The sequence below is a fragment of the Nyctibius grandis genome, chromosome 32 (assembly GCF_013368605.1).
Source record: "Nyctibius grandis isolate bNycGra1 chromosome 32, bNycGra1.pri, whole genome shotgun sequence".
NCBI lineage: Eukaryota > Metazoa > Chordata > Aves > Nyctibiiformes > Nyctibiidae > Nyctibius > Nyctibius grandis.
Genome location: NC_090689.1, coordinates 3543160 through 3556562, shown reverse-complemented (window position 1 = coordinate 3556562; position 13403 = coordinate 3543160). Strand labels below are relative to the sequence as shown.

Sequence of the window (13403 nt, the reverse complement as noted above, 5' to 3'; positions counted from 1 at the left end):
ACATTCACCACCACCAGCAGCCACAAAAACAGGCACAAAAATCTTAAGTGATTCCTCCTCTTAGGTACCTGCAGGCATCTCGTAGGGACGCTGCCAGAGAGGTCCAGTAGCATTGTACAAACTGTTTCAAGGCAGTTGTGCCCATCAGAACAAAAAGCCTTGTTGTCTGTGAGTCACCTTGAAACTACCTTAACATCCCACAAACAGCAAGATAACAGCAGGCAATAATTTATTTACTGTAACTCGATAAATGTGTAAGTTTAGAAGATAAATTATTTAGCGGCAAAACCAACAAGAAACCCACTGATTTCTGAAATAGAAGAAACTCAAGCCTGTACAGATCCCTATTACAGATCATTACAAAGATGTGTCTGCTGTCACCCAGCCTCCGAGCCGCTGGGGTGTTCCCAGAGCTGCAACTGGGATTATGCAAAACTGTTCATTTTAGATACTGTCACCACTGAAGGGAAACTTATATACCCAAACTGCCTCTGGACTGATCCTGATTCAAATCCTTCCCTCAAATCATTCCTGCGATGGTCAGGCACTAGCTGGATGTCCCCTGCCCAATGACTGCTCTCCAGGCGCGGCCAAGGAAAGCCAGCTCCCACCCCGAGCCAGACCCCAGCGCTCCTTCTGCTCACTGAACTAGAAAAAAAAAAACCCTGTTAATCTGCAGCAAAAATTTCCTTCGACTTGGCAGGGCAAAGTCCAATCCTCAGCTCATGTTTCTTCATGGACACAAGTCTATTTTTCATATTTTTCATACCGATACATCCACTTGCAACCTCACGCTGTACAAAAATACTAAGACAGCGCACGCAGCTCTCAACTGAAGTGCGTTATAACGAGGGAAGCCCAGGAACCATGGCTTTGCAGCAGACAATCCCTGCCCTCGATTTTCAAGAATGCTGTGACACTGTGAAGGTGGTATCACCTACCAGCGACTGTGTCCTGTGGTATCGAAGCAAGAAACGCCTGTCTGTGTAAGAACCTAACAGAAATAGAGGCGTGAAACGTGCTGTGACCACTATCTTGACCACAGGACATTCAAGTATTTTAAAATAAGAAGTGTTCTTCTTCACCAAATACTTATAATCAGTATTTAATTCTTGAGATATTTAAAGACATCTCTTTAAATAAGGAAATTAAAATACGGAAATACATAAATAAATTGAGAAGATCTGTGTTTCTACTGAATCCACAAATGCATTGTTTCTGAAAGAAGGTTGATTTTTGTCTTGACGAACAGTATTTTTACGTGGGCAACACCGAAACTATTCCGTTGTACTGAAATGGCTGTTTCTTTACACGTGAGAAGCCCACCTGTTCTGTACAAGGCACGCAACGTCGTCCTTTATTTCCCTGAAGCACCCCAGGTTTGTGAGCAGTAATGGGTAACCATATTGCCAACACCTAGGAGCCCTAATTTGCTCTTAATATTACTCATTAACCTCCGCGATGGCAAAGGCATTAACCTTCCTCCTGCAAAGTCATCTCGTGTTTATTTGGGAAGATCTGTCCTTTCCCATAGCCCACTTGCACCCTGACCACCAAGGGCACGATTCAGGGAAGAGGCTTCAGCGCAGCAACAATCAGCGAAACATCCTGCATCTTTGGGAATTTCAAGAAGAGTGAAGAGCCAAACCATAGATAACGTATAATGCAACAGGAAGATAAAAATGCCCAAATCCCCTTTACACATGCTACAATTCAGCTGGCTCCCATAACATTTCAAAAGCTGAAAAGCTTCCCAAAGCAAGTGATGCTGGTGGAAAAAAGCACTGGACTACACTCAGTTGAAAACCAGCATTTGCTGGCATTAGTGGTGCAAACCTGCATCTTCTACTACAACCCAAACCCACCGAGTAAAAAATACATCTAAATTACCCTGTGTAAGTGCTCCCCAGGGCTCCCTGGGAGCACCTCGAGGCCAACAGGCTGACAAGGGTCCGTAGTACAAGGTTAGTCTGATCAGTTCTGCAGAGGGGCAATGGGCAAGGCTGGAAAGGGGAGGACTCAGCACAGCGCCAGCTGAATACAGCTGAAAGCTGAGACCGTGCACGTCACCCCGACAGCAGGTTGTAAAGCTCTCCCCACAGACCCATCCTCAACAGCCCACAACACCTTGAAGCACAGAGCGGTGAATTACGGCTGTCCCAGCTACGGCACACCTACACAGCAGGTACAGTGAGAAACACAGCACGCAAGAGGTGATGCCGAGATCTCTGTCATCTCAACCAACAGCTTGAAAGAGAAAAGGGCTTGAACAAACCAGCTGCAAGAACTTGGGTGCGTGGCTGTGATTAACCATAGTTAAGTCAAAGTGCCTGTCCAGAAGAGTAACACCTCAGATGATCAGCAGTGTGGCTAGAAAACACATCTGGACACACTAAACAAGACTAGACTGTACTGCAGGTCTGGCTCAACAAGTCCACTAACACTGCTCAGCTAAACATCCCTTGAGATTGCCCACACTTCAGGGCTTGCTACAGCTCTCCTAGCACTCCCCACTCCTCCAGCTGAAGAGAGATGAGGATATCACCTACCTGAAGGGAGGTTGCAGTGGAGTGGGAGTCGGCCTCTTCTCCCAGGCAACCAGCGATAGACAAGAGGACACAGCCTCAAGCTTCACCAGGGGAGGTTCAGGTTGGACATTAGGAAGCATTTCTTCTCAGCAAGGGTCATTAGCCATTGGAAGGGGCTGCTCAGGGAGGTGGTGGAGTCACCATCTCTGGAGGGGTTTAAGAAAAGACTGGACATGGTACTTAGTGCCACGGTCTAGTTGCCATGGTGGTGTCAGGGCAATGGTTGGACTTGATGATCCCAGAGGGCTCTTCCAACCTGATTGATTCTGCGATTCTGTGATCTCCAACCAGGATGGAGCAGTTTTTATTCCAGACTCTTCTGGGCCTAAAGAAACCTGTGGGATACTTCCCCTAAATAAATTAAAGTGTAATAGCAGCAGGAATTACGCAAGAGCTTGAGTTTCTAAGGTGATTAAGAACCATTTGAGCAGAATGATGGGAAGCTGTTTCCCATGGGGAAGAAAGGCAGGAGCAGTCTCAGCCATTGAGTCAATCTATTTGAAACAAATTTTTGCCGTTTGCCAGCGCCGGCTGCTCGCCAGCATTGGCATTATGACAAGAAACATCTCTAGGTTGCTAGAGAAAAAAAACCTACAAACACAAGCACGCTTCATGAAGCACCTTGCTCTCCAGGTTTACACAAAAATGCGCACGATGACAATAAACACAACTTGTGAAAGGGAAGGTGAAAGCAACTCCTGAAGACAATCCAAAGGAAATGGCTCGTAAGTCTAATGAGTCTGTAGAAAACACAAGCGAGCCTTACTACGAAGTGCTAGAGTCCCAGTGATCCAAATTAAATAACTGGTAGACACAAATTAAAGAACTAAGTATATCTCGCTGAAAGCAGTCACCAACAGCCTTTAGAAACCAGGGCAAACAACTGGAAAAAGAGTGAGGAGTGATTTTATGGGTCAAACCCAAAATACTTCAACCTCAGATAACCAACTAGCAGCCACTGAACAATACAAAAGCAGATGCTTCCTGGAGGAAGGACTATTCACCAAGCAGGTACAGGATTTAACAACAGCAATTGACACTGCTTAGTCAACCAGCAGACTACTCTAGAGCGACTTCCAGCTGACTGAAGCTCTGCCCAGCATGGGTCCTCAAGGGAAGCACAGAAACGCACTCCTCTTGATGACCATCTCAGGTGCTGAGAAGGAAACTCAAGGAGTAATTTCAACAAGATCATCACAGAATTAATCATAGAATCGTTTTGGTGGGAAAGGACCTTTAAGATCAGCAAGTCTAACCATTAATCTAGAACTGCCAAGATAATGTGGATTCACGTAAAAGTTGTTCTCATCTTTTTCCCCGTTCACCAAGTCACCAGCCCAGCCTTCGTAGGCAATAAGGACTCAAGTATCAGGCATTTGCAAAGGGCGTGAAACCTCTTGATATTTTACTACTTGCAACCACATCACACCACCACCACTGTGTGTGTTTGGGCAACTTTTGTTCATAGAAGAGGAGCAGTTGCCTGAAGAAGACCCAAAGCGGGCAGGCAGGGATACTGATGAGTGGCCAAAAGTACTATGCAGCTTCTGCAGGCAACATGGAGTCCCCTGTGGGTGCAGGTCCAAACCAGACCCCCACCCCGGTTGTTGACTCCACCCAACACAAAGGATTGCTCCTGGATTAGCGACCAAATACTCCTCTGGATTAAAGCAGTTGTGTCATGAAGAGGGGGAAGATCATTTGCACAGATCTGTGGCACCAGCCCAAAGCTGTAAATAAGCTCCCAGGGGAATGAAAGGCCACCACAAGCCTCTCTACTGCTGGAAGGGCCAGAGACATTTCCTCAGCCTGCCTTCTCCAAACGTGTAACACTTGCAGAAACACAAACCTTCCATCCTCTGCGCTCTTGCTAAAAGACAGCAAAAAATAAAAGCAATCACATACATCAGTTACTAAACTGCTGGCTTGTATGTAGCTGATGAAAGGCAGACAAAGAAGATTTTTCTGGTGGCAAGAAGCAAGAATGATCTCATCTGGAAACCAGAACATGAATATTCTGACAAAATCCTCAAGTTTTAGCACAGAGCAGTTTAAAAAGAGCTATCCTTGGATAACAGAACCATATTACTACCATCGGATCAGCTTCAGAGGAAAAAAAAATTAAAAAAAAACCCCTTTTCGCTCATTTATGACAGTAAAGAGATTGAAGATGCAACTAAACCACACAGGCCACATACAGCAGATCCCAGTTCATCTTCAGCCTTACCACATCTGCAGCCATTTCAAAACTGCCCTTTTAGGAAGGGCCCTAATGCCAACAGCAAACTGCAAAGCGTCCGTGAATCTATGGCTCTGAACGTGCCCATGACCCTGAGAACAGCAAGAGCCTTCTGTGCGTACGACGAGGAGCTCTGCGTGCACCCCCCAAACACAACACCGCGCTCAGCTGCTCATTTTCATTAGTTAGCGCTTCAATCTTTTTTATTAGTGACTTTCACACAAAAGAAAGTGTCCCTGTGGGCCATCAAAGCACATATTAAACTGTGGTCTCCAGCGCATCTGCTGTCCCAATTATACGCGAAATGCGACCTCTTCGTCTCACCGGTAGCTCTCCTGACGCTTCCCGTCCGAGCTTACAGGCACGCCCGTGATGGCTCAGCGGCTCTCGGTGATGGGAGAAGCCTGACCCGGTGAGAGAGCACTTGCATGGGACAGTCACAGAATTGCTGAAGCAGCCCATGTAACTCCGCATCTCCGTCCTTTCCCTGGAAAGTTTCAGTTTCTCTTGAAAAAACCCGAGCGTACGAACCAAAGCAGCACAACACGGACACACTGCCACCAGGCCTCCTCTGGATGTTACCCCACTGCTCCAAAGCTTATTTTCCTTCCCAAGGGAGTTTGCCCAGACAGACGCAGCCTCTTCCAAACCTCACCACATCCCACTCCACGTATTGTGCAATCACCCCCACAGCGCTAATTCCCCAAGGGATTTTCAGTCCCCTTTTTATTTATAGACTCAACCATGTGTGATACACTGAGTTTACAACACACAGACAAAACTTAGAACCAACTTGGCCAAAGGATTTCAAAAACAACTCTTGCTGAGCACGTAGGTCTGACAGACAAGAGGCTGCTGCTTAGGAGGCACCTGCCACTCTGTAAAGCAAAGGTGCATCTCCCTGCTCAGAGTTATGAACTGGAAACGATTGACTCCAGGAAGAAGGAGTAAGTTTATTTCAAGGCAGATTCACCCAACATGTTATTTAACAGCTCTGTTCCCTCATATTAGGAGCTGTTGCCCAACCCACCTCTGGGGTTTAGATATGAACCACCCAGATGGGTTTTCTGACCACTTATCTTATAATTTGTCTGTGCCAGAAAACCTTTTGATGAATACTGAGTCACGATCACAGCAACACAGAAGCCTTCTACCCCACGGTACGCTGTGGTGGCCAGGCTGTTCCCATTTTCGATAAGCCTCAACCATGGCAGCTCCTTAATTCTAATGACAGCTTGTTCTTTTGCCATCTGCCACTCCCTCCCCCTGTGCTGGGGGAGAAATCAGACACCAAAGGCAGAGCATACTCTGCTCTTTAGCTCTCAGTAACCCCTAAAGATACGTGTATGTGACTGACTGGGACATTACTTATTCCCAAACTACGTATTTTTTATATATATATTTATACTCACACACACTCTTACATTTATACATCTAAACAAAAAAGGTATAAACAGTAAAGGACATATTTCTGGAAAGATAAGTACTGAATGATATTTTAAAGGGTAAAATCACTCCTGAACAAAAAGGCATAAAAGTTCATGTAATATCCCCACAGAGAAGCAATACTTCTGCTATTTGGTGGTCAACAGGAGACAGCCTTCACATACACATACAGGAGCAGAAATGCCTGTGTCAACGCTTTTCACCTGGCCTGTGTTTTCCATCTGGCATGAAAAAACTGCAGAAATGAAGTAGTTGGTACAATCCCTGTGTTCAACACAATTCTTTCTGACCCTCACTTACACAAATACTCGGTTCAGATTCAGACCTTGTCACAACAGTCCAAGGCATGTGTCAGAACAGACAATTGTTTGACTCCATCACGAGCTGCCTTCTCTACAAATGCTAGCTGTTGGCTGTACAGGGCAGGATTTCTCTTTGCAAACCCACAGTAGGGCTGCATGAGACAGAAGTGGTCACATGGAAAGCTGGGGAAAAGCCCTGGGTTGCTTTCCTCATCTTCACACATTCCCCCAGAAGCAATAAAGGTTTGCTTCCCTACTTACCTTGCTGTTGCAGTTTGTAGTCTGTGGAATATGCCTTGCCTATGATGTTCCACACGGGCCTCAGACAACCGAAAAGTCCCTCAAGAAACCCACCGCTCCCACTGCCCGATCTGTTGAACTGGACTTTAACATCATCCGCTCCACTGTTGCTCTCTCCGTCCATAGTGTTCCTGTTGCCCTGAGGAATGGCTGTTTCAGACTCATCCTGCTCTCGCAGCTGTAGCACGCTGTTCTCAAATTGGTCCCTAGAGTCCTCGCTGATGGTGGTCAGCACCGCTGCAGTGACCGGGCTGCTCATGTTCTCGATGAGGTCTGCCTGCAGCAAGCCCTTTTCACGCACGTCCTCTATGAGCTCGGGGGACGGGTGGTTTCCAGTAGGTGCGTGTTCATCATGTAACCTACTAAAGTCTTTATCTTCACAGAAAGCTTTGCCCATCGAGTTTGGAGAGGAAGACAAGCTCAGGCGCTCCTGAGTACTGGCCATGATGCCGTGAGTGTGCATCAAGGAGATGGTCTGAGTTGGTACTTAGAGAATTAGAACAACACAAATCAGATGTGACACATGGGCCCAGTACCTGAAACGAGAGGAAAAAGAACAACTTTCAAATTTTTATTTAAGTATTTTCACTACCTACACTTTCACACAGGCGAGCTGATCATTAACTAGCCATTCCAGACAAGTGCTGATACTTCGTAAATAATTACTGCCCTAAAAGAAGCAAAGAACTTATTCCAACAGAAACTCCACTCACAGAGTACTCTCGGTGACCTACTGCAGGAATTCCCCAGTAAACAAACACCACAAGTTTTAAACAAAAGCCTAAAGGTCAAAACCGTGAAAGACTTTGCAGCAAAGAGCTGTTACTCCAGCATTTGCCAGGCTGAAGCTGACCCCCAGGTGTTTCCCAGCTCAGGTACGGTTTGAGGTCAGTCACTGCTTCTGGGTCTGGCACACTCACAAGCTCAGGACTCCTCTGCAATCCCTTGAGACAAGGCGTTGGAGAAACAAAGCACAGTGATACATCCACCAAGGGGTGGTTTGTAGCTGCTCCCTCAGAGCTCCACCTCGTTAGGATCATCCTGGACCTTTAGTTTAATCCTTTCCAGTTCAATGTAGCAATATATGTTGCATTCTTTAACCATGTAGGTGTCACCCTCATAAACAACTAAGACTTAGAGAGCTTCAGGGGAACAGTAGACCCTCCTCTCTGATCTCCCTCCTTCCACAAGCCTGAAGAGTACCTCCTCCCACCGCTCTCTGCTTTCTCCCTGCACAAAGTTCCTGGTAGGTTGCATACAAATCCAGAGCTGGTGTCCCATTTAAAAAGTACCCCCCATCTCTTGCTCCATGCTCCACTGAAAGACCCTTTTGCCACAGCCCAGGGCAGTGCCACCCTTCTACAGAGCCGGGCCGATAGCCGTGGGTCGCGCTGCCATTAGCTGCCCACTGCCACAGCACTTCCCTGGGGTAGAGCCACTTCAGAAACAAGAGTCTCTAACTTGAAGTAATTAAGCACATTCAGGCTGTAACACAGAACAAAGTCTGATTTTAAATTCCATAGGAAGTGGGGGGGGAGGGGGGGGGGAAATGGCATTAACAGAAACTATTTTGTTAAAAAGTAAGATCAGTTAAACTGGGTGCAAAGTCCCGGGCTCTGCAAACAGCCACTGAAAGGAAGAGAGAGGTGGTGAGGTAGCACACAGCCAATTGAAAGGGAACAGCTCAGTCCCAGAACGTCTCAAGACGAGGTCATCACAGAGATCAGAGATAAGACCTTCACCTTGGTGTAGGAGAAGCTCCTGCCCTGGGCTTCAGTCCCTCTCCAACAGCAGAAGCAGCACGTGGGAACAGCCAGGAGCCTGCTCTACAATCCCATGTTTCTGCCTGATCACACGGGGTGTGCAGAAAAGCTTTATTAGGAGAACATCATTTTGGTTGTAAACTTTGTTCTTTAGAAGAAAGCAAAACAGCAAGTGAGGCAGAAATTGCAGCACAGCCCATACCAGTAAAGGAGCTGAATTAGACTTGTACGGGAAGCTCAAGAGTTGGTTATCCCTGACCCCCCTGCGACCGGCGTTACAATGACTGAAGCTGTAGGGTGACTGCAGTAGTATGTTTACTACTAGTAGTAGTTGGTATATGATCACAGCTTTTGTTGTCAATATAAAGAAGAAAGGGGAAAAGTTTCAGACCTGAACAGAATTTCAGAAAAATACCAAAACGACTCCAGTTCAGCGCTCCTGGGCACTGCCCCTGCTCATGTCCAAAGGTCTGAGAGAGACAAGGGATGCTTTAAGAGAAAGCAAAATGTGAGCAGTGTTCCTACAGAGGAATCTGCTTTTCATAACACAGCATATTAAGCAATGTAAATAAAACATCAGTCAGCTTCCCCTGCAAGAAACCCTAGAGTAAGAGCCAAAACAAGAATTTGGGGTAAGCACATCCCAAAAGTACCTCAGATTTAAACACTGGGAAGTGCATTAAGGATTAAATCACACTTGGAGGACAAAATTGTCTTGCTGGTAGATGACTCTCAAAATACATTATCTAATCAAGCCTAAGATTTTGCTTTTACCTTTCTATGTAGCTTTCTGACTTCACAATGTATGATCGTGTAAGACTGAACAGAGAAAGAACTGCTTTTCCTGCACATATTTCATATTTTCTTAGTTTTTAAATGGATTACCAATGGATGTGCCTCCTCCTCCCTCCATGTATTTCTCAGTATTGCTTGGGAAGTTAAGCCTCTCTCTTCCATCCTGCTGCTGAAGCACCACAACATTATCAATGGTTGGACTTGATGATCCCAGAGGTCTCTTCCAACCTAGTCAATTCTGTGATTCTGATTCTGTGATTATGCTGCTAGTAGCTACCAGACCGCCCCGACCCTCAGGTCACTTCCACTCTGGTATTATTTGTCCTACAGACACGTGCAGCCTCCCACCGAGACCAGGACTCAATACAGCAGACAGCACAAGTGTACCCAGGGAATCCAGGTTTGGATCTCAATAAAAAGACAGAGTTTAGGCAAGTCCTGTGCATTTTCTGTGCTGTACAGTAGGCTGATCACGGAATCACAGGCGTGTTGGCTGGAGAGGACCCCTGGAAGTTACCACATTCAACCTCTCTCCTACCTGCAGCAGGGCTATCACAGCACAGCTCAGCCATGGCTACAATAACCCAGCCAAGAACAAACCCCCAGACTTGGGGACATCAGGTCTGTCTTAGCAGAGCAAATCACCTTCTTGAAGGCTTAGCTCTTTCAAATAAAAAAAAAAAAAGCCTTCAAGCACAGTGCCCTGCCATCTTCATGCCACTGTATCTGCTTCCTGGGGAGAGGAGGCATGCAAAAGTTACAAAATTATTTTCCAACTGGCATGATACAGCCTGATTTAGGTACTTACATAAGCAGCCTGATTTTTCAGAGGTTTAGTGAACTCACTGTTTTGAGAGCACGAGACAGCAGCATTTATTTTAAAACAACTCTGTATCAAGTCAACTTGAAGTGGTCCAGATACATTGGTGGGGGGCAGAAGGCAGTTTATGCCACAATGCGTCAATCCTGACTTGTTGGGGAAATGAGTTTTTAAAATTATTTTATATTACAGTAAATTCTGCAATGTGCAACCTCTTTCCTTAGAAAAATTTGATTTAACACAGATAAATCAGGTTGTCTTTGACCTTGCCATCTCTTCAAACAAGGGATGAAGAGCATTTTTCAAGCTTTATCATCATGCCTCCCCTATTCTTTTGGTCAGAGTACCAAAGATATGGCTGAGATTGTTGCTGTTGAACTCTTCCCAATAAAAGAAATCTTAGTTTCCTTCAATGCAAAAAAAAACAATTTCTTGACATTTTAAAGTTTCATGATACAGAGACTATTTGCCATTTGGGATGTTTCTGATCTGTATGTGCCTCCTTAACTTTTCCAGTGAAGAGCACAGTCAAGCAGTGCTCTGTTTCTCTCTTAGCGATGCTTCTGCTGTAGCAGCGTTCAAGTCCAGAGCTGAAAGCTGTGTGTGTAGGAGGACTGTGTGCACATTTAAGATATTCAGATTTCATAAAGTGCTGCTGCAGAAGCAGACTTCAAGGCAGACCCTGATTTGAACTATTTTGATGAGCTCATGCGCTCTGCAGCTAACAAAATTTATTTCACGTCTAGAAGGAAATTTGAGGCTCAGTGTAATTTCGTACCATCACAGCTTCTTGGAAATGATGCCATTTCCAGGCAAAGCATTTTTTCCAGGCAAAATCCCACCTTGCCCAGACAAAAGGAGCACAAATTGCACCTCTTCTGGGAAGAGCGAGACTGCCCTGCGACACGTCAGACAGCCCAAACTGGGGTTTACAGCTATTAGAAAAGCGACAGTTCACCCGAAGCAGCACCGGAGTGGCTGAATTGGTTATCACAAGGCACACTCTCACGTTGCCCAACACTGTGTCTGCTCCTGGAAACACCCCTCCAGTAAGTGTTCTCACACACACCGAGCAGCCAAAGCACGTGGCCACCCGTACAAGCCTGATATTTATGAGAGTGTCAAAGCAACGGTCAGGTTTGAAGAGAGAGCAGAGTTACACAAACGCCTTGCACAGACCACAATGGAAGTTTCTCCTGTAAAGAGCTGTGCTAAAAATAGAGCAGCAAATCACAACTCCAGATAGAGCACACAAACAAAACGTTAGGTTTTGTAAAGGTTGCATAAGTACAAGACAAACATCCAGTAATATTAAGTTAGTTTCCTTGAAGCGCTATTTCTTATATTACCCACTCAAGCACATTCTGTGCTTGCACTTCCAATACACAAAGGAAATAAAAGCAACTGTCTGATCCACGTTCACAGGCTGAAAAAGAGCAGCTGGCAGAAACCAGCCGGCTGATACACGGCAAATATCAAGGACAGAAGAGATTCCTGACCATGTCACTACTTACACTCAAGCCCTGGAGTTCTCTTGCATCTTCCTGGTACTCAGTGTGATTCCCTTCTGGCTACATTAGGTACAGCAAGGTAACACCTTTCTGCACTGGTAACACGACTACAATTTATGTGTGTGCCATCTCAAGACTAGTGCAATACTCCTGGTTTGGGACAATACTTTAAAATGTTCTAAAATCTAACAAACCCACAAAAAGCATGCTTATAAAGTAGAGTTATCTCACTACACATATCTTGCAGCTGAGTTATCCTGCCCCTTTTGATTATCTCTCAATTTCTACATGGCATTTTTACAACAGGTTGATACACAGTCCTCTCCCATCTCCTGACCTTCCACACTGTACAACTTCAGCACAGGAAAGCACTAAGGGCTGCTGAGCTGGCAAGTACCAGAGCTTTGGCTGTCACTTCTGACCTTTGGGGTTTGAAATCACATGATTGTATTATTCAGGATTCCAACAAACTTTCTTTTCCTGGTCTCCTGGTGAGGAAAATGCTGTATGAGTGGATCAGATGCTCCTCTTAGGCTGCACTTTTATGGTTTTACCTTACTTGGAATATATGGTTGTGTTTTGTATGGTTGTTTTGAACACAAGCTGTAATAGCAGGTGTATTAATAGAGAATGAGTTACACATCAAAGTGCAACCTCTTCGATTTCAGGGTTTGGGTTCGGGTGGTTTTTCTGAAGTCACATTATTCAGAAGAAGGAATTGCAAACGAACATATCCTGAAGCTTCATCCAGAATTGTTCTGCCTTTCTTTCCCTTCTCCAGGAGAAGGAAAAAAAAAACCCAGGCTCTTTTTTGTTAGGTATTCAAAAAAAAAAATACACTTTTAAGCTAGCCCATATTAACTTGGTGCAGTCTAGCCCACATCATGGGCAAATCTTAACGCTAACTACGGAGCAGCCCAAGGCAAAAGCTGGGTTTTTTAAGCAATCAATCTCTTTCTCCAGACATGCTGCTCCTTCAAGGAATCACGTTTCTTCCACATCACAACATACGTCCCACCTCACACACACCCGCATGAATGCTCAGCCACAATCCAGCCTTGTTTTTAAATATTATAATTATGACATTGGCAAAACATAATTAATTGCTGATAAAACAGTTGAAAATTCTTCATCTGACCCACCTGAGATTTTCTGACTGCCACTGTGGCAGCTCTGAACACCTTGATGCATGTACCCTAACTTCTCTACAAGAAAACAGCAGATTTATCTGGGGAAACAAGTGTTGTAACACTGGCTTTTATGTGCTTTGCTGTGTTCTTTCCAGTTGTCAGATAAATACTACACTACTTCTGTACCTCCTGCAGAATACTGACTGGAGTAGGTACTTTTAATTCCACTCTCCAGTAAATAGTTGGATGCCACCTCAACATAAGACAACTGACTTTTGCAGACACCATAATCATCACCTGAGCTATATGGCAGCAATTGCTCAGGGTTCACAACTCTCATGATCTTTGTAAAATGTTAACAGAATATGTTAACACAGCCGTGGGCATCAAGCACCTGAGACCACACACATATAATTATGTTGTACGTAGCTATGTCCATATTGTCACAACAGAAGCTTGAACTCACGTGTCCGCTGATTTTAGTTAGCCTTTATTCAATATATTCAGTC

General features: G+C 45.1%; 1 protein-coding gene across 1 annotated transcript in view; it reads right to left on the bottom strand.

Annotated features, from left to right (window-relative positions):
• The window catches only part of MAP3K13 (mitogen-activated protein kinase kinase kinase 13), an 80708-nt gene that overhangs the window by 20272 nt on the left and 47033 nt on the right, over window positions 1–13403 (bottom strand). The window contains exon 4 of the mRNA XM_068421178.1: window positions 6837–7411. Coding sequence (XP_068277279.1) covers window positions 6837–7338 — 502 coding nt within the window. The 5' untranslated portion in view covers window positions 7339–7411. The remainder of the gene's footprint in view (window positions 1–6836; window positions 7412–13403) is intronic.